At 36.5% G+C, this 26,233-nt stretch overlaps 1 protein-coding gene across 6 annotated transcripts in view; it reads left to right on the top strand.

Annotated features, from left to right (window-relative positions):
* Window positions 1-26,233, top strand: part of clip1a (CAP-GLY domain containing linker protein 1a) — an 88,940-nt gene that overhangs the window by 14,080 nt on the left and 48,627 nt on the right. For 5 of the 6 annotated variants that reach the window (XM_051920958.1, XM_051920959.1, XM_051920963.1 and 2 more), the window contains exons 2-9: window positions 1,739-1,932; window positions 4,362-4,921; window positions 13,310-13,434; window positions 14,651-14,867; window positions 19,011-19,208; window positions 20,129-20,232; window positions 21,292-21,352; window positions 24,465-24,569. In XM_051920958.1, the coding sequence (XP_051776918.1) occupies window positions 1,842-1,932; window positions 4,362-4,921; window positions 13,310-13,434; window positions 14,651-14,867; window positions 19,011-19,208; window positions 20,129-20,232; window positions 21,292-21,352; window positions 24,465-24,569 (1,461 nt within the window). In that variant the 5' untranslated portion in view covers window positions 1,739-1,841. The remainder of the gene's footprint in view (window positions 1-1,738; window positions 1,933-4,361; window positions 4,922-13,309; window positions 13,435-14,650; window positions 14,868-19,010; window positions 19,209-20,128; window positions 20,233-21,291; window positions 21,353-24,464; window positions 24,570-26,233) is intronic. The other variant, XM_051920960.1, reaches the window with a different exon arrangement.

Below are 26,233 nucleotides of genomic sequence, written 5' to 3' on the forward strand. Positions count from 1 at the left end.
TCACTCATCCTTAAACCTCTGAGCATGCCTTTGTTTCAAAACTGATTTATTAGTATTTTAGGTGTGGCTCTTTACTATTGCTGCTTCTTGAGTCAGGGACAGGCGAGAGTTAAATTCAAGAGTATTGTGTATCGTAATGCTATGGAGACACAGTCTGGGAAAATTGTTAACTGACTGTCAGAGACAAGCACTTTTAAGAGTAGGAACATAAATGTTTCTGCATGATTAATGGTGGTGATTCTGCAATTATCAACCACAAAATCTCAAAACATGGCTTGTTATAATTAACATACCTCTACAAGTCTTGTAACTTCATATGTTTCAGTAAAGACACCAAATGTTTTGGAAACCAACTTGAAGAACCTGTTAGATCACTAGCTGCAAGAATAACTCTGGAATTTTGAAAGGTGCTCTGCTTCAAATTAACTTAGACAAATATTGTTATTTATTAAAACAATAGTCCTGTTCATTTACTATTAGCATATTTTGCAGTGCTCTATTAAATCACAAAAATACAAAATTGTGCTACCCATTTGAGGTGAAGACTCAGTAGATAGGCTATCCCTTGGGATAATAAATATGTACTATCTTTTCACAAAATCAGTTTTTCTTTGTTTAAAATAAAGTGCTATCTTGTTTAGTTTAATTATGATGTTTGTATATTTGTTTATGTGAAACATGTGCCTTATCAATCCTGGTTGGAAAGTGAAGTTAACTTGTAAAGTCCTTGTATTTCTGCTAATGAGGGCACTGCCTTTTGTTGGGATGCAGACCAGAAGATTCAGTCTTTTGCTGTAAAAGATTGCGTGCTCATTGTTTCAAGGTGAAAGGACATTTCTAGTAAAGCTGTAAGATTACCATAAACGTACTGTATGTAGCTCTTCAGAAACATTAAGCTTTCAAGATCTGCCATTGATTAGCATTGGCATTTCAAAAGCTATCAGCTGCTTATTTTGTATGTGTAGTACTGTGTATAATGGCATCTACACAAGTAGGGATCAATTACTGCTGAGAACGCTGATGACTAAAAACAGAAATACTGAACTTTAGCAATTCCAATTTGATTTATTTTGGTATGGTGACTAGATAACATTAGATAGTGATGGTTGAGTTTCTTCTCTGCAACCTTGCCCTGGACAGTTAATCTGAGTTTTTAATCACTTTTCTGTTGTTAAATTTTTTATTGTGATAACATTTTGCTGTTCCTCTGTTATTTTTGAGGACACTGTATGTGAACTGTATACATGTAAAACGTATTTTTATTATTTGTTAAGTACTATGTTTTACTTTTTCGGTTGGAATATTTGACCTTTTGTGACCCTAAATAGTATCAAGTTAATTTAAGAATCTTTACAGTATGTTGTGACATTAGATCTGTTTGTACATTTCAAAGAGCAAATTATTACTAATTATTATTACAGAGTACTACAAGTATTAATAAGTACCTTACTAATATTCTAGATGAGTTTTTCTTGTCCTTTTGTGACATTAGTTATGATTAAAGTCAGTCTTGTTTATAACCTAGATTATAAAATGAAACGTAGAAGATGACTGAGATATCCACTGAACATTACCTCAATTTACTCTTATTTATCTGGAACAGATTCCATTTTATTTTTTTAGAATTTAAGTTAACATCTGTTCTCATTTTTAGTTAAATCCTTTTGAACTGTGTATATTTGTCAGTTTAAACAATTCTGAATTTACTGCTTAATTTGTGATGTTCTTTTTTCTGCAGAATAGCCCAAAGCCAGGACATTATACTCGAATAAGATCAATGGTTGAGAAAGGCTAATTCCACTGATTGACAGTCAAAGGCCTGCTGGCAAAGACAAATTAAAATGAGCATGCTGAAACCGACTGGTTTGAAAGCTCCCAGCAAGATAGGCAAGCCTGCAACTGCTACTACAAAAAGCTCAGCTGCTCCTCCTGGTGAGGACAATATTTTTGCCTACATTTATCCTAAAAATCGCTCCCGTGGGGATAAAAGAAACTGCATTTCAAAGCTTGAAGATGTACCAGATAGCAGTTGAGGTTGAAAAAATGGTCAGATCTGGTGAAACAGTAATTAAGTTAATATTTCTTTTGTCATGCAACATACAGTGCATCCGGAAAGTATTCACTTTTTCCACATTTTGTTATGTTACAGCCTTAGTCCAAAATGGATTAAATTCATTTTTTCCCTCAGAATTCTACACACAACACCCCATAATGACAACGTGAAAAAAGTTTATTTGAGATTTTTGCAAATTTATTAAAAATAAAAAAAATTGAGAAAGCACATGTACATAAGTATTCACAGCCTTTGCCATGAAGCTCAAAATTGAGCTCAGGTGCATCCTGTGTCCCCTGATCATCCTTGAGATGTTTCTGCAGCTTAATTGGAGTCCACCTGTGGTAAATTCAGTTGACTGGACATGATTTGGAAAGGCACACACCTGTCTATATAAGGTCCCACAGTTGACAGTTCATGTCAGAGCACAAACCAAGCATGAAGTCAAAGGAATTGTCTGTAGACCTCCGAGACAGGATTGTCTCGAGGCACAAATCTGAGGAAGCTTACAGAAAAATTTCTGCTGCTTTGAAGGTCCCAATGAGCACAGTGGCCTCCATCATCCGTAAGCGGAAGAAGTTCGAAACCACTAGGACTCTTCCTAGAGTTGGCCGGCCATCTAAACTGAGCGATCGGGGGTGAAGGGCCTTATTCAGGGAGGTGACCAAGAACCCGATGGTTACTCTGTCAGAGCTTCAGAGGTCCTCTGTGGAGAGAGGAGAACCTTCCAGAAGGACAACCATCTCTGCAGCAATCCACCAATCAGGCCTGTATGGTAGAGTGGCCAGACGGAAGCCACTCCTTAGTAAAAGGCACATGGCAGCCCGCCTGGAGTTTGCCAAAAGGCACCTGAAGGACTGTCAGACCATGAGAAAGAAAATTCTCTGGTCTAATGAGACAAAGATTGAAGTCTTTGGTGTGAATGCCAGGCATCACGTTTGGAGGAAACCAGACACCGCTCATCGCCAGGTCAATACCATCCCTACAGTGAAGCATGGTGGTGGCAGCATCATGCTGTGGGGATGTTTTTCAGCAGCAGGGACTGGGAGACTAGTCAGGATAAAGGGAAAGATGACTGCAGCAATATACAGAGACATCCTGGATGAAAACCTGCTCCAGAGCGCTCTTGACCTCAGACTGGGGCGACGGTTCATCTTTCAGCAAGACAACAACCCTAAGCACACAGCCAAGATATCAAAGGAGTGGCTTCAGGACAACTCTGTGAATGTCCTTGAGTGGCTCAGCCAGAGCCCAGACTTGAATCCGATTGAACATCTTTGGAGAGATCTTAAAATGGCTGTGCACCGACGCTTCCCATCCAACCTGATGGAGCTTGAGAGGTGCTGCAAAGAGGAATGGGCGAAACTGGCCAAGGATAGGTGTGCCAAGCTTGTGGCATCATATTCAAAAAGACTTGAGGCTGGAATTGCTGCCAAAGGTGCATCGACAAAGTATTGAGCAAAGGCTGTGAATGCTTATGTACATGGGATTTCTCAGTTTTTTCATTTTTAATAAATTTGCAAAAACCTCAAGTAAACTTTTTTCAAGTTGTCATTATGGGGTGTTGTGTGTAGAATTCTGAGGAAAAAAATGAATTTAATCCATTTTGGAATAAGGCTGTAACATAACAAAATGTGGAAAAAATGATGCGCTGTGAATACTTTCCAGATGCACTGTAGCTCATTTGTTTCACTTTGCATGTTGGAAATGCTGTGTGGAATTATAACTTCTTGTGACTTTTGATTATTGCTTTGGCACACTTAAGGTACTATATGAAGTAGTTTAATTTTAAGACCATTCATTCATTCATTTATTTATTTATTTATTTGTTTATTTAATTTATTTATGAATGAGATTTTTCAAATATAAAAATGCTTTTCATGTTATATAATAGCATGGGCACCTTGTCTATAATGAATGCATTTGATAGTTCAAGTTGTTCTTGAAGGAAATTGGAAACTCTAAAGAAGGTATCCATCTTTAACAGGATGAGACCGATGCCACTCCTATTGTCTACTGTGAAACCAGTTTGTTGCAAACTGGCTTGAGAAGAAAACCGGTATTGTTGCAGGTGCAATATTTATACATGTACTGTACATCGTACTGGAGGCTCTGAGCACTCATGGTGATTAGGTGTCATAATTAGAACTGTTACTAAACAGTAGATTTTCAATAATTTATTTAATTATTTTGCTGTGCTTGATAGAAGCATTTTTGTTTTATTTTAAATATTTTTCTTAATATTTGTAATATTTGTAAACTTTGAGGTGTTTGCCAGTAAATAATTTTATTCTTTGCTACTTTTCAGGAAAAGTATCTGCTGGAGATAAGACTTCTTCAAGTTCGACAACATCTGAGGCACAGGAGGAATTTGTGGATGACTTTCATGTTGGTGAACGAGTTTGGGTTAATGGCAGCAAACCTGGATTCATACAGTTTTTGGGAGAGACTCAATTTGCCCCTGGTCAGTGGGCAGGAATTGTACTGGATGAACCTATAGGCAAGAATGATGGCTCAGTTGCTGGTGTACGTTACTTTCAGTGTGAAACTTTACGTGGTATATTTACAAGACCATCAAAGCTTTCCAGAAATGCAGCAGAAGGAGAATCCAATGGAACACAGGCTGCCCCATTGTCCAGAGCGACATCCCCCACTACAAACTCGGCCAGTTTGACCTCTCCACCACCAACCACACCTTCCCCAGCAACTGCTGCTCATACAACACCACCTACCCCTGCAACCCCTTCCACCCCTGCCACGCCAGCCACAAACCTCACGAGGGTAGCCAGTGAATCTGTATCTAATTTGTCAGAGGCTGGCTCTGTGAAAAAAGGAGAGCGAGAGTTGAAAATGGGAGATCGTGTTTTGGTAAGTAGACTCCTGCAACTTTTGCAAATAAGGGTGTGAACAAGTGTGTAGCTTTCAAAAGTTATCAGTGCCATAAATCTACTAATGATTAGAATTTGAGCCAAAATGCAAAGTTTACAGATTTCAGGATGCTACTATAGTGCTTTTTGTATTCTTGCAATGATGTTATTATTTGCTGTAACAAGAAATGTTTTCCCAAGAGAAATTCCAAAGTTTTAAAACTTCTCTTTTTTTTATAATAGTCGTATAGTGCCTTGCAGAGTTATTTAGACTTTGCACAGGTGTTTCAAAATTTCATTACGAATGATAGACCAAGATTTTTTTGTGTTCAAATTTTTATGAAATTGAAACAGTTAATGTAGTTAAACTTCCACAATTAAAAGGAACCATATCTCACAACTACCCCCCACTACCCCATGAACAGCCATGTACAGGAGAGTTATACAGATGCAACAAGAAGATACCAGTAGCCCTATCATACCAAGAGTAAAGAAGCAGTTGTTACTGCCCAGCATGGCCATGAAGAGAGAAAAAATATAACAAAAGGGTCAAGAGGCTGTGATAAGAGGAGAAAGAAAAAAATGAAGAATAAATAAATTTGGGACAGGGATGCCTATTACTGAAGAGGTCTAGCAGTGCTATCAAGAAGTGCTGTGAATCTAAGAAACGCCGATCAGCTGGGTCCTAATCAGACTTACCATATTTTTCCATTTATCAGTTTTAGAGCCAGATATCACTCCAATAATTCAAAATGGCAAAATATGTGTTTGTAAACTTGCAGTCTCAGAAGAAGTTTGTAAGGACAAAATTAATTGTTAACACATACTGTAACTAAAAGATACTGCTTGAATGGGGATTCAGACCCTTATATATTGGTAGCTGGCCTATACAATTTTGAAGCTACCATCATATTTTCTGTGTAAAAAGTCCAGTCTATTTAGGAGTCATTGGGCACACAGTTTTCATTTTAATTTGCTTTTCTTCAGATTTACTTATAAGCAACCATGAAAATGAGAGAGTAACCATTAAAAATGTGTATTGAGGGACAAGGCAAGTACTATATCAAAAACTGAAAAAATAGTATATAGGTCTCCATCTGTGCATTAATTTGCTCAGTAGTCAGGTGATAGACGTTGGTCAACATACTGTAATTCTGAGACTGTACACAAATGAAGGTCCTAGAAAACTTGCTTATAACTAAGGGGATATGTGAGGGAAACCTCTTAATGGAATACTACACCAAAAATATGCATTTTTTTTTATATGTTGTATACCCCAAGTACTTTGTATGTCTGTACCTGAGTGTTTGAATGTCTATTTTCATGCAGAATGTAAAGAAAAAAGTTTGACGTAATGAAACCTAATGGTGACCATTGCTGTATAATTAATATATACTTCTGTAAAAATTGCCACACTTCATGAACAGTAAATAAATTCCCATAATGCTGAGCTTTGGAATTGAAGATGTTACTTGACCAGTGAATAAGGGGAATAAGTACCTCTACATTCCAAAATTTATATATTGGCCCAATGTAGGAGTATGCCCTATAATAGATTGAATTTGTGTCATGTCTTGTACTTGATGATGATATTATACATTTATTTCACATTTTATAGGAGAAACTGAAATAAAAAAAATTATGGTTACTTATAAGTTGTGTTCAGTACACAGTATATTTTCTATGATTCTCTTAAAACTTGGTACTCTTGTTTTAAATCATCCATTTTAATGTTTGATACATTGATTACAAGTGACTGCTGCTGGTTTAACTTTTAGTGGTGTGTCATAAATCATGTATTTTAAAATTTAATTAAACAGAATAAACATTTCTCATAAAAGAACTATTATAGGGAACATTTTGTCATGCATTTCTATAAGCAGGTGTTCCAGGGGTCCCAAAACATGTATTTTGTAGAACTATTGCATTTTCTCAACTAGTAAAAATCGAAAAAGTCTGACTATGGATGTGAGTGCTGTATGAGCACATTGAAAAGCAGTGATTTGCTAGATTTTTTTTTTCTGTTGTTTGCATCCGGCGCCGCCGTGAGTGGCAGCCTTTTCAGCAGCTCCGTGTATGACTGTATATGTATGTGTACTTTTCTACTTTTATTTTTCTATTTTTATTTATTGATCACTCCTACCACTTTATTTTATGTGGATTCCTTCCCTGGACACACTTACTTTTACAACGTGGGCATGGATTTTAACACGCCGAGACTCGCCTATTCAAGTACTCAACTTCGGGCGCTGAGAACAAATGCCAGTGCCGGTGTGGTTCCATATTTACCCGACGAGGTAAGAAGGCGGTATCGTGGCAGCAGAGCCGGCACTAAGCTAAAAAAGAAGCGGCTTGCGAGAAAGTGGCGTTTCAAGCCTTCGGTGCCTTCTGTGATTCTGCGGAATGTAAACTCAATCTCAAATAAGATCGACGAACTGGCTGCGCTGGTGAAAAATGTAAGGACCTACAGAGAATGCAGTTTGTTGTGTTTCTGCGAAACGTGGCTAAATAACACCATCCCAGATGCCAACGTGGAGCTACCCGGGTTTAGCACAGTTAGAGCGGACAGAGATGCAAGTACCTGTGGTAAGCACAAAGGAGGAGGACTCGCTCTCTATGTTAATACACGGTGGTGTCACTCTGGACATGTTAACGTCAAAATCTCCACTTGCTGCAGGGATATCGAACTGTTGACCGTAAGTTTACGTCCCTACTATTTGCCCAGAGAGTTTGGACATGTCATTGTTGTCATCGTGTATATCCCTCCTCGGGCAGACGTGGAGTCAGCGAGTGACATCATCCATTCCGCTGTTGCTAAGTTACAAACGCAGCACCCTGAGGCGCTTGTGCTAATCGCTGGAGACTTTAACCATGTGACTCTGGACAAAACATTGCCTGCATTCTCCCAGTATGTGGACTGTAACACCCGGGGAAATAAGACTATTGATTTACTGTATGCAAACGTTAAAGACGCATACAGCGCCACCCCGCTGCCTGCGCTTGGGAAAGGAGATCATAACCTGGTTCAGCTTCAGCCTCACTATAAACCAAAAGTTAGAGTCCTACCTACAACCACACGATCATTCAGGAAGTGGACCCTGGAGGCTGAGAATACTCAGAGAACTTTTTGGAACTACAGACTGGGATATCCTGCAGGGATCTCATAATGAGAACATTGAGGAAGTTGTTGACTGCACTACTGACTACATCAACTTCTGTATGGACATTGTAGTTCCAGTAAGAACAGTACGCTGCTATGCTAACAACAAGCCATGGATTACAAGTGACATCAAGGGCCTTTTGAATCAGAAGAAAAGGGCTTTTAAAGACGGTGATCAGCATGAGCTCAAGCGCGTGCAGAAGGAACTCCGAGTCCAACTCAGGGCGGCGAAGGAGCAGTACAGGAGAAAGCTGGAGCAGAAGTTGCAGAATAACAGCATGAAGGAAGTGTGGGATGGGATGAAGATCATCACTGGCTGCAGCTCGAAGCGGGGGTACCACCATTGAGAGAGACGTGAAGAGAGCAAACCAAATGAACAACTTTTTTAACAGGTTTGACCACCCTAACCCACTCTCACTCTCACCTCGGAGTACTGCACCCTCCACACATCCTTCTGCTGATACCAGCATAGGAAAAACATCCCCACCCATAATAACAACAGCGCAAGTGAGCAGAGAGCTGAGGAGACTTCGTGCCAGCAAAGCAGCAGGTCCAGATGGAGTATCGCCACGACTGCTGAAGGTCTGTGCATCGGAGCTGGGGGGTCCTCTACAGCGCATCTTCAACCTGAGCCTGAACAGGGGAGAGTCCCGAGGCTTTGGAAAACATCTTGTATCACCCCAGTCCCAAAGGTATCACGTCCTAGTGAGCTGAATGACTTTCGGCCTGTTGCTCTGACATCACATGTGATGAAGACCATGGAGAGGCTGCTGCTTCACCACCTTAGGCCACAGGTTCAACACGCCCTTGACCCTCTGCAGTTTGCATATCAGGAGAAGGTGGGAGCAGAAGATGCCATCATCTATATGCTACACCGATCCCTCTCTCACTTGGACAGAGGCAGTGGTGCTGTAAGAATTATGTTTCTAGACTTCTCTAGCGCCTTCAACACAATCCAACCTCTGCTCCTTAGGGACAAGCTGACAGAGATGGGATTAGATTCATACCTAGTGGCATGGATCGTGGACTATCTTAAAGACAGACCTCAGTATGTGCGTCTTGGGAACTGCACGTCTGACATTGTGGTCAGCAACACAGGAGCGCCACAAGGGACTGTACTTTCTCCGGTCCTGTTCAGCCTATATACATCGGACTTCCAATACAACTCGGAGTCCTGCCATGTGCAAAAGTTCGCTGATGACACTGCTATCGTGGGCTGTATCAGGAATGGGCTGGAGGAGGAGTATAGGGACCTAATCAATGACTTTGTTAAATGGTCCGACTCAAACCACCTACACCTGAACACCAGCAAAACCAAGGAGCTGGTGGTGGATTTTAGGAGGCCCAGACCCCTCATAGACCCAGTGATCATCAAAGGTGACTGTGTGCAGATGGTGCAGACCTATAAATATCTGGGAGTGCAGCTGGATGATAAATTAGACTGGACTGCCAATACTGATGCGCTGTGCAAGAAAGGACAAAGCCGGTTATACTTCCTTAGAAGGCTGGCTTCCTTCAACATCTGCAATAAGATGCTGCAGATGTTCTATCAAACAGTTGTGGCGAGCGCCCTCTTCTACGCAGTGGTGTGCTGGGAGGCAGCATTAAGAGGAAAGACGCCTCACGCCTGGACAAACTGGTGAGGAAGGCAGGCTCTATTGTTGGCATGGAGCTGGACAGTTTAACATCTGTGGCAGAGCGAAGGGCGCTCAGCAGGCTCCTATCAATTATGGAGAATCCACTGCATCCACTAAATAGTATCATCTCCAGATAGAAGAGCAGCTTCAGCGACAGACTGCTGTCACTGTCCTGCTCCACAGACAGATTGAGGAGATCGTTCCTCCCCCAAACTATGCGACTCTTTAATTCCACCAGGGGGGGTAAACGTTAATATTTAACATTATACATAGTTATTGTCTGTTTTTTTCACCTGTATTATTATCATTCTTTAATTTAATATTATTTATTGTATCAGTATGCTGCTGCTGAAGAATGTGAATTTCCCATTGGGATTAATAAAGTATCTATCTATCTATCTATCTATCTATCTAACCTGTTGAAAGAAGAGCAGCTCTTGAGGAAACTTCATTGGTCTGGTTAATTTTGAAAGTTCTTTTTCTTTTTTTTACTTTTGTTAGCAATGGAGTTTATTTACTGTTCTTGTACAGTGCAGCAAAAAAGTATTTTCTTGATCTTCCTCTATTACATGTTTGACATTAAATATTTTCTGATCTTCAGCAGAAATCTACTATAAGGCAAAGGGCATATGAGTGAATAAATGACACCTTCATTGGAGTACTTCAGTGGAGGGTACTTTTTTTCTTTGCCATGGTGTCCTTTGTCCATGGCTGATAGGTGGCATTGTTTTCTTCAGCTCTCTATTGGTATTTAGTTAATTCTTTGGTCTTCGAGTAGTGATACCTATCCATGAATTGGGTGTTTAGAACCTGTCTGGAATAAATACCCTGGTTCCACTGCCTTTTCAGATTGAAAGTAGCCTCTTTGGAAGTGTTCATGTTTTTATGGAATTGGGACAATGCCTAATTTTTGTCCTACAAATTAAAAAAAATACAAACAATAAAATGATTAGTTGTTTGAGAGTGCAGAGGAATTGGATAAACCATTGGCATTATCAGAATTATTAGATGCTATAAAGTCACTTCAGAGTGGGAAAGCAGCAGGCCCCGATGGCTACCGTGCCAAATTTTATAAGAAGTTATTGACTCTGCTAGCTCCCCTATTATTAGCAACATTCACAGAAGCTAGAGACAATAAAATTCTACCTCAAATTTTGTCAATCATTAATCACCGTCTTTCCTAAACAAAATAAGGACGTATTACAATGTGCATCATACAGACCAATTTAATTTCTGAAAAAGTCCTAGTTAGAAGGATGGAGAAGTGCTGCCTTCAGTAATATCACAAGATCAAACTGGATTTATTAAAAGCGGACATTTAGCGTCCAATCTTCGACGCCTGTTTAATGTAATATACTCACCCGCAGAGTCAAACATCCCAGAGATTTTATTATCCATGGATGCAGAAAAAGCATTTGATATGATTGAATGGAACTACCTTTTCATTACTTTGGAGAAATTTGGGTTTGGCCTGAACATTTGTGCATGGATCAAACTACTGTATACCAATCCAGAAGCTTCAGTTTTTATTAACAACATTAATTCAGACTACTTTAAACTAGAACGTGATACCAGGCAAGGATGCCCCTTGTCACCACTACTTTTTGCAATCGCCATTGAGCCACTGGCAGTTCACTGTTGAAATGCTTATGAGATAAAGGGGATTATCAGAGAAGGACTTGAACAGAACATTTCTCTATATGCAGATGATATGGCACTGGATCTATCAGACCCACAAAATACTGTGCCTGCAGTCCTAACAGCACTAATTTCTGGTCTCAGAATTAATTTGACTAAAAGTGTGCTCTTTCCAGTGAATTCTCAAGCACACAATATTAGATTGGACACCTTCCCTTTTATCATCGCAGATCAGTTCAAATATCTAGGGGTAAACATCACAAGTAAACATAAAACTCTTTATCAACAAAATTTCGCTGTCTTTATGGAAAAAATCAAGCAAAACTTGAATAGATGGTCAACCCTTCATCTCACTTTAGCTGGAAGAATTAACATTGTTAAGATGAATATCCTCCCTAAGCTTCTCTTTTTATTTCAAAATATTCCAATATACAGTAATAAATCATTCTTTAAGAAATTAGATTCAACCATAACCACATTTATTTGGAATTCAAAACATCCACGTATCCAAAGAGCGACCCTATAAAGGCAGAAGGTGGCATGGCTCTACCTAACTTTCAGTTTTACTACTGGGCAGCAAACATACAACATATTAAAACCTGGACATTGACACAAATAGATGAACATATGCAGGCTTGGTCTGCAATAGAGGAAGTAGTCAGTGGGTAACTGATGTTATATATTATTTGAAATTGGAAAAAATAAAATTCTCACTTAGAGGATCTTTGCAGACATTTTTCAAAACCTGGCAGGATCTAAACAATAACATTTTAGAATAAGCTTTTAAAGCACTGAGGAAGCAGATTTAACCATGCCCGGGGCCGGAAATAAAAGACAAAGAGTAGATGACAAAGTAGAACTTAAAGAGGTTCCAAAATGTTGGCGCGATACACATGCAGAGCAGGTTAGAGATAATGAAAGTACTAAAATTCGAAAGTCTCAAAAAATGATAGTAAAGATTGCATTAGCGCAAACAAATGGAAATTATTACTCGGTGAAATAACGGAACAATGAAAAGAGATCTAATATACAGTCTTAAGAAGTTTGGGAACCCCTCTTAATTCTTCAGATTTTTGTTTATCATTGGCTGAGCTTTCAAAGTAGCAACTTGCTTTTAATATATGACATCACTTATGGAAACAGTAGTAGTGACATTAAGTTTATCGGATTAACACAAAAGGTGCCATGCTGTCACTCTTCAGAGGAGAGTCAAAGGGAAGCACAACTTGCAATTGACCACCTTAAATACCTTTGCTCATGATTGGGCACACCTGTTTATGAAGTTCAAGGCTTAATGAGCTAATCCAACCAATTTGGTGTTGCAAGTAATCAGCATTGAGCAGTGACATGCATTCAAATCAACAAAATGACAAGGGGACCCACATTTTTGCACAGCAAGTTTTTTTCACGTTTGATTTAATTTCATACAACTAAATATTACTTCACTAAAAATCTTTGTTCGGAAAACAGCCCAGTACTCAGATGTTTTTAGGAAATGAAAAACATACCACTGTTATCTTTTTTGTTGAAAGTAAATTATTATGCAGGCTGAGAGGGGTTCCCAAACTTTTTTATATGACTTTAATTGTGAGTCTGCAGGTGACCATGCATTTCTTACATGATTGCCAGATTTCTTACTTTGCAGAAGAGTTTAAAAGATTGTTATAATGTTGAAAAGTGGACAGTCAAAAGCAAAGGATATGTAACAGAAATGTATGCATTGAAATTCTGTTGTTAATAAAATAACTGCCAGGCATGTGTCTTGAGGAAACTAAAAAGCTTTCTGGTCCTTCTTTGGAATGTGTACATCATGTTAGCTTATCAATAAATTGTTTTCACTCATGATTTTAAAATATGACGCATGTATATTTCTATGTGTACATGCAGTGTGTCGTCCTGCTTCAAACCCAGAAAAAAAACTAAATAAAATGTAAAATGTTTATTGTTTCCATAGGTTGGTGGCACTAAGGCTGGAGTTGTAAGGTTTCTAGGGGAGACGGACTTTGCAAAAGGAGAATGGTGCGGGGTTGAGCTTGATGAGCCCTTGGGGAAGAATGATGGAGCAGTAGCTGGGACAAGGTTTTGTTTTCTTTTTCTTCAATTTTAACAAGAGAAAATGTTAAAAATAATTAACACAAATATGTATGTTTTTAACAACCATTTTTGTGTAATTTATGGTAATTTTATCTTAAGTTGATTTTTGAAATCTTATTTGAAGAATAAATTCATTGATAAGATAATGGGTGGGTGGCAGATATTATGAAATAAATAATTAAGCTATTAATGCAACCTCAAGAAAAGTTTTTTTTAGTATTATTCTGTGGTGGGCTGGCGCCCCTGCCCGTGGTTTGTTTCCTGCCTTGCGCCCTGTGTTGGCTGGGATTGGCTCCAGCAGACCCCCGTCACCCTGTAGTTAAGGATATAGCGGGTTGGATAATGGAGAATATATATATTAATATATATATTTATATATATATATATATATATATATATATTAATAAATATAATATATATGTGTTTTACTATGAGTGCTGAAATTGTAATCCACAATTTAATCACGCAAAACCTTCTTTAGTATGTGTGAGATTAGCATATTTGAAAGTAAGTTTAACTGTTTATACAGTCTGCTTAATTGTCTGTGCCGTCTGATAATACATACATTATTTACATTTTAATGTAAAAAGAAACTAATCAATAATGTAAAAACTGAAAAACCAGTTACTGTCAGTATGAACTTTAACTATCCCAGATTATCCATTCAGCTGTTTCATTATTATTATTATTATTATTATTATTATTATTTTAGGTTTTGTGGACACCTTTACCCTAGGTGATTAAAACCAAGATGCTTGGCAATTGACATATATGTTTACATTTGGGGCGTAGTTATGTAAAGTGACTTATTCTGTGTCATACAGCAACCTGGAGGTGGGGACTGAACTGGCAGTCTTCTGGTTTCAGGCCTATTGACTTCGTTACTCTGCTACCCAGAATGAAAAGCCACTCTGCCTACTCGCTTTTTTTTTTTTTTTCAGTAAAGTAAACAAACCTAAAGATTTTAATGGTAGCAGCTATGTTATACGAATGGTTATGGTCTCTATTTTGTAGAACGTTCTATCCTTTGTCTGATCTGCGTTTTATCCCTGAAACATATGGGTTAATTATAGTGAAGAGACTAAGCTTTAAATCCTGGGTCCTTCCTGCATGGAGTTTGCATATTCTCTATGCTGTATTACTATCATAAACATTTTCATTGATTCAGAGCTGTTTATTAATTTGTGTTTTTTTGTTTTAGGTATTTTCAGTGTCAGCCAAAATATGGTTTATTTGCACCTGTTCATAAAGTTACCAAAATTGGTTTTCCATCAACCACCCCAGCAAAAGCAAAAACCACTGTACGGAAAGTTGTAACTACACCATCTGGTTTGAAACGAAGTCCCAGTGCATCGTCCATCAGCTCGCTTAGTTCAATTGCATCTTCAGTAAGTGGAAAACCTAGTCGCACAGGACTGGTAAGTATGACTATATATAAAATATGACAGTTTTTGAAGTTCATACTTTTACTTTTGATCCTGTGATCACATTTTTCATTATGTGGACAAGTTATTTGTGGTAGTGAGGACAAAGAGATTCCTGTTTTTTGTTTTTTATTTGAGAGAAGGAGATAGAAAGTTGGAGTTGGGTCTAATGGAAATATGGTTGGTTTTATTTTATAAATCATTGTGATATTCTGTTCTGTTATTGACTTAAATTTATGTAGCTTGAATATGCAAGTGGTGGTAATTTGCAAATCAGATACATTAAATCTCAGAATTAATAGTTTCTAATTTATTATGTCAACTCACTGCTTCTAATATTAGTTGGAATTTGGAAATGTTTCTAAGGAAAACTGGACTGTTTCACATTTTCGTCGTTAAGTATAGTACTTGCAGCATTACCTACAGTGTGCTTTTGTATAATCTCTAATAGTCTCTTACCCCAGAAGAGGGGTACATGTAATTTTATTGTCCTACACATGGACTCTAATACTTGGCACTCTTTTTTTAAAGAGCATGTAATATCCATTAATCCATAGTTGGTCTCTTTTCAATTGAATTATTTTTTGTTTTGAGAATTGGTGCTTTCTCATTAATTGCTTCCAAATACAAGATATAGTTGTTTTTAATGTAAATCTAAAATTACTTCTTAACATTAGATTTGTTGAAATAGTAAGTTAATTTTATTATGTTTTTCTGAGCCTTTCGTAGGAAGGGCAGGGATTATTAAGTGATAATCTGAAATGGATATTTGAATGTTAATACCATGAGTAATACAGTAAATGGATCTAATACACTGGTATGAAATGAGCAGAATCTTCTATGATTATAAAAACTCAGCAGAATTTAGCAGGAGTAGAATGCATTTCTTTTGCAAATTGTGTGAGCTTTATTCTAATTCAATTAAAGTCAAGATTTTGAATTAATAAACAAGTAAAGAATGAAATTAACTTAAAAATAATAAAAATTATGAATATTCAAGGTTGTTGCCATCTACACATCATGTAAATTATCAATATTTCATTTAGTTGTATGCTTTTTAGTTTTCACAGATAGACATGGCCCTTGATAAATAACCTTTTGTAACAATTGACCAATGTAGCAAAGTTTAAATTTTGTACCATGCACAACTGTGGAACTATAGTAACAAAGAAATAAGAGCAGTACTTGCATGAGAATAATATACTAACATGAATTTATTGGAGTAAGATTATGCCAGACCAATCTGTTAAACTTTCTAAACAGGCAAATGGAGTAGTAGACAAAATCAAAATATATCACATGCAGTAATTGTGAAACTAGAAGCTATTGGCATCAGACGTTATTTTTAAACCTGTATTTGAATTTGAAAATAAGTGCAGATATGTTGAGAGTGCCCCATGTGGGGTGAGGTCATCAGTGGATTCCCTCACGTGTCTTTTCTTTGACCACTGATTTTTGTAATTTGTATTAATGGCCTAGATTATGGTCTAATTAGAAAACTTGTAGAATTCACAGATAACACTAACATTGGAACTTGTTTAAAAATGCTTGGACAATCTATTAAATTCAGAAACTCTCATAAAACAGTGTAATTTAGAAAAGTGCAAAGTGCTATGTGTAGGCAAAAGAACATTAAGTAGAAGTATAAGGTGGTAGACACTGTCTTACAGGAATTAATTGCTATGATGGGTTGATGTTTGCGCAACATTCTTATCTAGACCATGGGTTCACAAACTCAGTCCTGTGGACCCTTTTTGGCTGCAGGTTTTTGTTCCAACTCTGATCTTATTTAGCATTTAGAAAATCACAGGATTATGATTTTTACATTAATAAGGCATTTAGAAATATTTCTCTTTGGTATATCTTTAAATGCCTAACTATTTTTCCCCCTATTATTTTGTCCTTCTTACTGTGTAGTTTGCTCCCTTTATTGTATCCTAACAATGACAATTAAAAATGAGCAGGGGAGACACCTGGGCAATAAACACTAAATGATGAAAGGCTGCAACTACATCAGCATCAGACTCACCTATTAGTCAATGGAATAAATCACCACAACATCTGGAAAAGCAGAATGAACATCAGGATGAAAATGTTATTAAAAAGTGAAAAAAAAAATTATCCCCATACAACTGCCTAATACATTTTTGTATCACTTTAGATTAGGTGCCCTTAATTACGCTGTACTTACCATGTAATTACCTGTATCGTTTCGGAGTAACTAGGTTTTATTACTGTGTATTTACTGTGTGATAAAATGTAATGCAGTGATTAAGCACTCAGTTGAAATTGTTATTCCACAATTTATACACATACATACTTAAAAAAAATTGTGGAATAACAATTACAATTTAGTCCTTAATTATAGCGTTACACTGTATTACATAGTAAGTACAAGGTAATAACACTTAGTTACTCTGTAATTATGCAGGTAATTACATAGTAAGTACAGCGTAACTATGGACACTTGATCTTAAGTGAAACCTACATTTTAATAAATATTCACCAAACACAATTTGTAATTTCTACATTGATCCCAAAACAAAGAAAATGGGAAATAACTGCTCACTTAGTTAGGCTAGAAGTCTAATTAAAAACAGAAATTGGTTGGAACTTAAACCTGCAGCCACAGTGGGTCCACATAACTGAGTTTGGGAACCACTGATCTAGATTGGGGTGGGCAAATTGACTTGAATTAAGAAACTAAGTTGGAATAAAAACCTGCAGCCACTGTGGCCCTCCTGGACCAACTTTACCCATCCCGACCAACACTATGTGCAGAAGCAATTGAAATGCAATTAACATGCTAGCTAATATTGCAAAAACTGCTGATTATAAATCAAGGGACTGTGAATAACGTGTTTTAGTGAAATCACATTTAGAGTATTGTGTACAGTTATAATTACTACAGTGCAGAACAAAAAATACACAGCCACACTAGAAATAAACAGAAGAGAACAACACATTGCATCCTGGGACTAAAGGGTATGATGTCCAACTCCTGGTAGGTTCAGGGAATTAAACCAAATAAGGCTGCATAGTGACATTTTCCAGTCTTGAAATATTCTCAAAGTAATTGATAAAGTTGATACAGAAGACTTCTTTCAATTAATTTGTCCACCTTCCACTGACTTGTCTCTGTGAGGCTAGCAAGTCCTTTCATATTGGCCAACCCGGAAGTGCTTCTGCTTTTTCGCCCATGTGGTCTGTAAGCACATCTGGGTAAGGCAGAAGCCCTATGCAATACTGCTCCTCAATCTTTGTGGCACCCACGGTACCCAATAGGGCTGAAGTAAAGAACTCCCATGTCCCATGATGCCCTGTGGTAATCCAGGGCAGTGCTGCAACCCAGGGGAGCTGCTATCTGGCATTCTGGGGGAGGCAGTGCCCTAAAGCAGCTGCCTTCCCCAATCCTTCCGTCTTGTGGGTGTCCTGGCCGGGTTGAGCTGCCAGCCATCCCTTACAACTTATTCAAAGACAATTGGTGAAAAAGGGAAAGCATATTTCAGAATGAACACAGTCACAGGTTTGAAATGGAAATCTTCACTACTTTCTGGAAGTATTTGGATGGGATTTTAGGAAAACTGAACTATTAGCTAAACAAAAGAGAAGGTTCTTAGAATTGATTGTTAGATCTTAATTTGTCAAACTACAATAAATTAAGAGATAACTTAGCAGGGCATGCCTTGTGTATTCCAGAGACATTTTAATTGGAATGACAGTAGTTTCACAGGTTTCAAATGTGAATGTTTATTTGTGTTGTTCTGGCCTCATACTATATTTAACAATGATATGCAAGAAAGTATTTGTTGTATTTAAAATTAAATTACAATACATTGATATCCAATTAGCTTTCTTATTTTGGGCATTAGTTAAGTGTAATTGTAGTATAATTACACTTCCTATTAATGTTTGCATATAGTACTATAGTATGCAGTTGCTTAGCACAAATACAAGGTTTCCTGACAGTATACAACATATGAAGTATTTCAAATTTACCATAAAAATGCCAAACATAGTCCCTTAATTTGCAGATCTTGCTTTAAAATCTTAAATAATCCAGACAATATGGGGAAGTAGAACTTGTAGACTAAGAAATGATGCTAATACTTTCTCTTCAAATCCTCCCATAATTAGTTAACAGAAACATCCTCACGCTATGCAAGAAAGATATCTGGTACTACAGCTTTGCAAGAGGCACTGAAAGAGAAACAGCAGCATATCGAACAGCTCTTGGCAGAGCGTGACCTAGAGAGAGCAGAGGTTGCCAAGGCAACAAGCCATGTGGGAGAGATTGAGCAGGAGCTATCCCTTTTAAGGGATGGACATGAACAGGTGGGAAAAAATACCATCATTTTTATGCAAACAATAGGTATACTACTTAATAGGTCAATTATTGCATCTGCCAAATAGGTATTATTAACAAAGTGTCAAAAATCCCATTTTTGTTTTGTGAAAAATATATAAAAAATTGTATGTTTTTATAGTTAGAACTGGAGTAACTTGTCTCTCTTAAGTAAATTTATAATGAAATACCAGAGGTGGAAATAATACTGTATTTAATGATGCATTGTTAGGTACCTAATTATTTATACCTTGAACTGCTTGTTTTGTAATTGTCTGCTTGTGAAAAGTAGAGAAAGGTGGTGAGACACAAATAATTAAGGGTTATGTTTCTTAGCAAGCTAATGAAATAAAACTTAAAAGAAAAACAGAATGTGTAGAATTGTGTTTACACTTAAATCATTGATGGCAATAAGCAGTTTTGTTTTTTTTTAGAGCACAGTTGGTTATGGATTACTGACATTGAACCTGGGAACAGCACCAAGCCAGTAAATTACACAGGTTTAATTAATGGCATGGACATTTCTTATAAAGAGTTGCTGGAACGAAACATAGCAACTACGTGGGACCTCAGAGACAGAATAAAAAAAAAAAAAAAAAAAAAAAAAAAAAATATATATATATATATATATATATATATATATATATATATATATATATATATATATAGAAATATTTAGTCAAACAACAGGAATGCTGTTCAATCATTAGTGTTGTTCTTGTCAATTTTTACATTTGTATTTATATGCATATGCTGTATCAGGATTTTTCAAATTAATACACATTCATTTTAAAATGATCTAACACTGTATTTGATAAACAGATTTTATGTATTTTACAATTTTTCTGGGTACATTTTAATTTCTATTTAATGAGTCCCTTTCATTTTTGTTTGATTATGTTTAAATTAGTATGTAATGGAAATGGAAGCTAAAATGGATCAACTCCGAACTCTAGTGGAAGCTGCAGATAAGGACAAAGTGGACTTGGTTAACCAGTTAGAAGAGGAAAAGAGGTGAGTGTCATATATTCCACAAGAGACCGATATGAGCTAATAAAACAATCTTTATGGCCTAAATGGTCTCCTTTCTTTCGCCAGATGTCTTATGCTGTTATGTATTCTCAAACATATGTTCTAAATTTGTTCAATGGATTTCAGTTTTGTAGTTAGCTGTAATTTATTGCATCACCACTAGGTGCAAGACAGATAGCAGCAGTAGTTGTGAGGCTGGTCCATTTCAAGGAACACTTGGGCACACTTATCTCACGTCTCACTAATCGCAGGTTAAGTAGTAACTCTAAACTGGCACTCATGTATTTGACAAGTGTATGGACGCCACTAGGCCCAGTTTCTAGTCCTTTTCACTGGAGATTCATCATGTCCCTGCCCTGAATTAAACAGATGTTTAGTTCTAAATTTACTGATTTTATTGAAAAAGCATCCTAGTAAAAGTTTGCCATGTAAAAAAAACCTAAGAATTAAAATTAATTTGAGGGACAGTTTAGAGTGTTCTCTCTTCTACCTAGTGAAACAATAACTGCCATGGTTTAATATTTTTAGTCTCACAATGCTTATACGTTTTAGGTAATTTAGTGTTTTTAATATTTATCTGCAGTACTTGAATTTGCTGAAACACAAATTTCTGAATATTGCTGTTTTTATTCTATCTGCCCTCTGAATAACTGTATTCGGTGCAATGTGTGGTTTAATGCTTTTGTTATTTTCATATGCTTTTTCATATTTTAAAGTACTTTAATTACAATAGTTTACAAATTACACCTTTATTTGAAAAAGGACTAATTTTTTTCTGTGTGTATATGAGAATTGTTTAGCAACATATGGCTAAAAGAAGCATTTACATTCTAGCGTTAAAAAACATTAAAATCAAAATATGTTAAGTAATTCTTCTGTACTATTTTGCAAATTTGCAGACTGGTAATTTAACAGGAAAGTGTTAGGAAGCATTTTGGATAGTCTAGGATCTTTTTTCTACTTTGTTCCTCTTAAGTTTACCTTGCTGGTGTTTGAATCTTGTAAAATTCAAGTTTTCCTTATATTGCATTTTTTTAATAGAAAGGTGGAGGATTTACAATTTCGTGTTGAAGAAGCATGCATTACCAAAGGAGACTTGGAGGTAAATCGACAATATGGATTCCCGATCACCATTTTCACGATTGTTGGTTACAAAAATCCATGTTAAGCACTTATTGTCAGTTTTCATTATACATTTCAACATAAACCTTCTATATACACCAAAATGAATTTGGGTTTAATCAGCTTGGTTTCTTTGATAGGTTGGCTAAATTAATGGCAAAACTTGAGAATAATTCTGCTTTATGTTTTGTTAATAAATTGCTTAGCTTTTTAATCCCTAAATAATATGCATAATATTGCTTTAGTCTTAACATACAGTGATGAGGAGACAAAACTGGCAGACTTTGTTTTTCTAACCCTTTGTAAAATCAATAGAATTACTGAACCTACTTGTGCCTGTAACAGGAAAAACCCAGAACACAAGAAGAACATGCAGACCTGACACAGACACTACCCAGACTGGGATTTGAACTCGGGACTGGAGCTTTAATGCAGCAGACCCTGACCACTGTGCTACAGTTCTACCCTTAGAGCTTATTATAGAAACACCGAACTTTACTATCTATCAACAAAACCTAAAATTAATCTAACACCAGTTGACAGACACATGGTAGATTTCTCTCATGGTTATTTATTCAATTAGAGCCAAGCCAGCATGTGGAGTTCATGTATATCTGTATAGCATCCATACTAATGAAGAAAGTTTTAGAGTCTGATTGTTAATCAAGTGTTCTTAATTTATTGGTGATCTGGAAAAGCTTCCTCCTCTTTATATAAGCAGAACAATATGAGCATTATAGAATGAACACCATGCCTTGTCAAAAGACATCTGCAATGTTTACAAGAAGGAAATGTGATTCTCCTCTGTCTGGGGAGTTAACCAGGTTTTGCCAGAACCAGAATGGGTGGTGCCATTGAGGTTTTGTGTAGAAGGATGATTTAAGAATGATTCATGATTCAAAAAAATTTCTGCTGTAATGGTATCAGAGTACCCAAACTCTGCTGCAGTTTTTAATATCAGGTATTAGAATATACATATTTTATACCCACATTAATACAGCACATACAACAACTCCACTGACCCTGAAGAAAGCCCTTCATTGTCGTTTAGATTATTAAAATTTTCACAGTATATATGGAGTTACAAGGTCAGTTCCAGACAATATGAAGTTTTGTATTTTCCCAGTGTAAAAGGATTATTTACATATCTTGAATATTCATTATAGTCAGCTATCTTCCCAGGAGTCTGTGTCCCTCCAAATTCACCTAAGTACCAGACCAAATGATGGTCCAAGAAATCACAAATTGATCTTTAGACTTTAGTCCATATGGTTCATTAACCTATTATTTAAATACTTGTAAAATATGGCTTTCATGAAAGGTTAGTTAATAGAATACCTGTCATCTCCAAAAGTAAAATAACAGTGCAAGAGGTCTGGAAGAAAGTCATCCGGATAGATACTACCAAAATGTTGGTGCTTGTTCTTTTTTTAAAATACTATGTTTGCAGAAAAGCAAATGTAGCATAGCACTACAAAAACCTCATATCATGGACAGATAGTAATATAATATGTGGTCATTTTTCAGTAAAAGGCCCTATACCTTGACTAATTGCCTGGGGGTGAAAAAGAAAAAATAATCACTGTTTGAAGTGGCCATGAATAGGTTCTGAATGTAGCCTTTATGTTGTATAAATAATAATTAAAGTAAATTTCTAGGGTATGTTGTTTGCTCTCCAGGATTTATTTGTTTTTAAACCTGGTGAAGACTGTATGATGATTTTTATTTCTTTTTTCTTTTTTCAATAAACATAAAGCGTTTATGACCATTCACTTCTTATGGCATGGTTGCCCTTAAGATTCCAGCATAATAATGGGCTAACAACACTTTAAGGCGTAGTTTTATGCAGTAAGTAATGATGCCCACCTCTGCCTCATTTGATGCTTCTTAAAGTTGTCATTTATATTAGAACAGGCCATTCACTATGGCAAATAATCTGAAAGGGTTTACCTTTAGAAAATAAATCTTTTATACTTTAAATGTTAATGCCAATTACTAATAACAGAAGACAAAATGAAGCCTTAATGGAATCTGCCAGTTTTGTTATAAATGCTAGATGTCTGAGCTGGTTTTTGGGGGAAAAAAAAATGTTCTTCAGTTTTTGTCAACATCTTACTTGTTTTTTGATAATATTTTGGCCTAAGACTTGATAATCTATTTTAGATCAAAATTCAAACACTTTTTTTATTTATGCGTTCAAACACATTTTTATATATATATATATTATCTGGCCAAGACATCTTGCACTACTAATGCACTTTATGTTAAGAACATTTTTTATTGTTACACTAACTGGGCATTAAATTCTTTCACAAATAGCTTTTATTAATTGTGTGCATATTGTTTTTATTAGATAGTTTAGGGTTTATAGTCTAGTTTTATGTTATCACTTTATACAGTGAGCAATTATTCATGTTTCATAATGCATATTGTGTGAAGTGTCATTAATGAGGCACCATGGCATTATCATTTTGCATTTTATTTTATTTTTTTATGTTATTCAAATCTTTTTATAACTTTCTTTTCACCCAGACTGTCTAAATAGTAAATGGGTCATAAGTAAAAATAAAAAAAATATAGTGTATAAATTATTTAATCTGTCCATTATGTAATTTACAGAATGCATTTCCATATGATAGACTTAACTTTTAGTACGCCACAACTAGGAGAATTAATTTTTTTCCTTTTTTGAGTGAAATTTTTTTTAGTTTTTTTGTGTTGACCAATCTATGTAATTTGTTTGAGCAAACATTTATATATTGGTGACAATACTAATATAGTTTGAACTAGTTCATTAGGATTCTCTTGATATATTTTTATATGAATTAAGATATAACCTTATTACTGCATGTTTGCTCTTTGCTGTTACTTTTTCTTTCTTTTCCTTTCTTGTAATCATTTCCATGAAGCATCTCATTCCAAACCAATCCAATCCCTCAACATTCCACTTATCCCATCAACTCACCAACTGCATCCTCCCTTCTCATTGGTGGAAGGTGCTGGCAGCATGGTCTGCATGCAGCTGCCTCCTGTCATGCTGGCATGTGATGGTGGCACTGGTGTGTTCTCTTCCTTTCCCTTTTTACTAACAGACGCAGACCAAACTGGAGCATGCCCGCATTAAGGAGCTTGAACAGAGCCTGCTCTTTGAAAAGACCAAAGCTGACAAACTCCAGAGAGAGTTAGAAGACACTAGGGTAATGGATTTTACTATGTAAATTTGGCTGCAAACATTCAGAATTACAGAATTTTTGCCTTTCCAGTACTTTGTCTTATAAAAGAATAAAGTTTATATAAAACATCCAGAAGTATAATTGAAAGAATATGCTACTTTTAACCAACATCTTGAAATTAGGCTTGGTATAATACTGTGACATTTAAAATAGGAATTATCTGTATTTTAACCAATTCAATACCATTTGTCAGCCAGACCATAATTAATTTGTTCCTTAAAGCAGGAGACTGGCTGATATTTCAATGAACACAAGTAGGAAGGTGTGGGGTATTTTTCTTTTTATTTTTTATGTGTTGATAGATATATACTCATTTATAAATAAGTAGTTCACATAAAATGTGTGTTTCAGGCTCCATACAATGCATGGGAGACTGTATGCATTTAGCCATAAATCACATTATTAATTTGTTTAAAAGACAAAAAATATACCAGCACTTTTATGGAGGATAATGTGGTTATGTTGTGAGTTTGCTTGCCTTATTGGTACAATTCAAAAGTGATAACCACATAAAAAATAAAACACTACATTAGTAAATATTTGAGTATTTTTATCTAAAGATTTTGTTTGCAGATTATTTTTATTAGGCTGCTCTAACTTTACAGTTAGGCAAAATTATAAATTTAATAAGATATACAGTACTGTGCAAAAGTTTTAGGCAGGTGTGAAAAAATGCTGTAAACAAAGAATGCTTTCAGAAATATAAATAATGATTGTTTGTTATCAATTTACAAAATGCAAAGTGAGTGAACAAAAGAAAAATCTAAATCAAATCAATATTTAGTGTTACTATCTTTTGCCTTCAAACCAGCATCAATTCTTCTAGGTACACTTGCACAAAGTCAGGGATTTTGTAGGATTATAGTCAGTTGTCTGATCAACCAATTATACCAAACAGGTGCTAATGATCATCAATGTCACATGTAGGTTGAAACACAGTCATTAACTGAAACAGAAACAGCTGTGTAGGAGGCTTAAAACTGGGTGAGGAACAGCCAAACTCTGCTACCAAGGTGAGGTTGTGGAAGACAGTTTCATGTCATGGCAAGATTGAGCACAGCAACAAGACACAAGGTAGTTGTACTGCATCAGCAAGGTCTCTCCCAGACAAAGATTTCAAAGCAGACTGGGGTTTCAAGATGTGCTGTTCAAGCTCTTTTGAAGAAGCACAAAGAAACGGGCAACGTTGAGGATCGTAGACGCAGTGGTCGGCCAAGGAAACATAGTGCAGCAGATGAAAGACACATCAAGCTTATTACCCTTCGAAATCGGAAGATGTCCAGCAGTGCGATCAGCTCAGAACTGGCAGAAACCAGTGGGACCCAGGTACACCCATCTACTGTCTGGAAAAGTCTGGCCAGAAGTGGTCTTCATGGAAGAGTTGCAGCCAAAAAGCCATACCTCCGACTTGGAAACAAGGCCAAGCGACACAAGTATGCACGAAAACATAGGAACTGGGGTGCAGAAAAATGGCAGCAGGTGCTCTGGACTGATGAGTCAAAATTTGAAATATTTGGCTGTAGCAGAAGGTAGTTTGTTCGTCGAAGGGCTGCACAGTGGTACAATAATGAGTGTCTGCAGGCACAGTGAAGCATGGTGGAGGTTCCTTGAACGTTTGGGGCTGCATT

The sequence above is a fragment of the Erpetoichthys calabaricus genome, chromosome 18 (genome assembly GCF_900747795.2).
Source record: "Erpetoichthys calabaricus chromosome 18, fErpCal1.3, whole genome shotgun sequence".
NCBI classification, from domain to species: domain Eukaryota; kingdom Metazoa; phylum Chordata; class Cladistia; order Polypteriformes; family Polypteridae; genus Erpetoichthys; species Erpetoichthys calabaricus.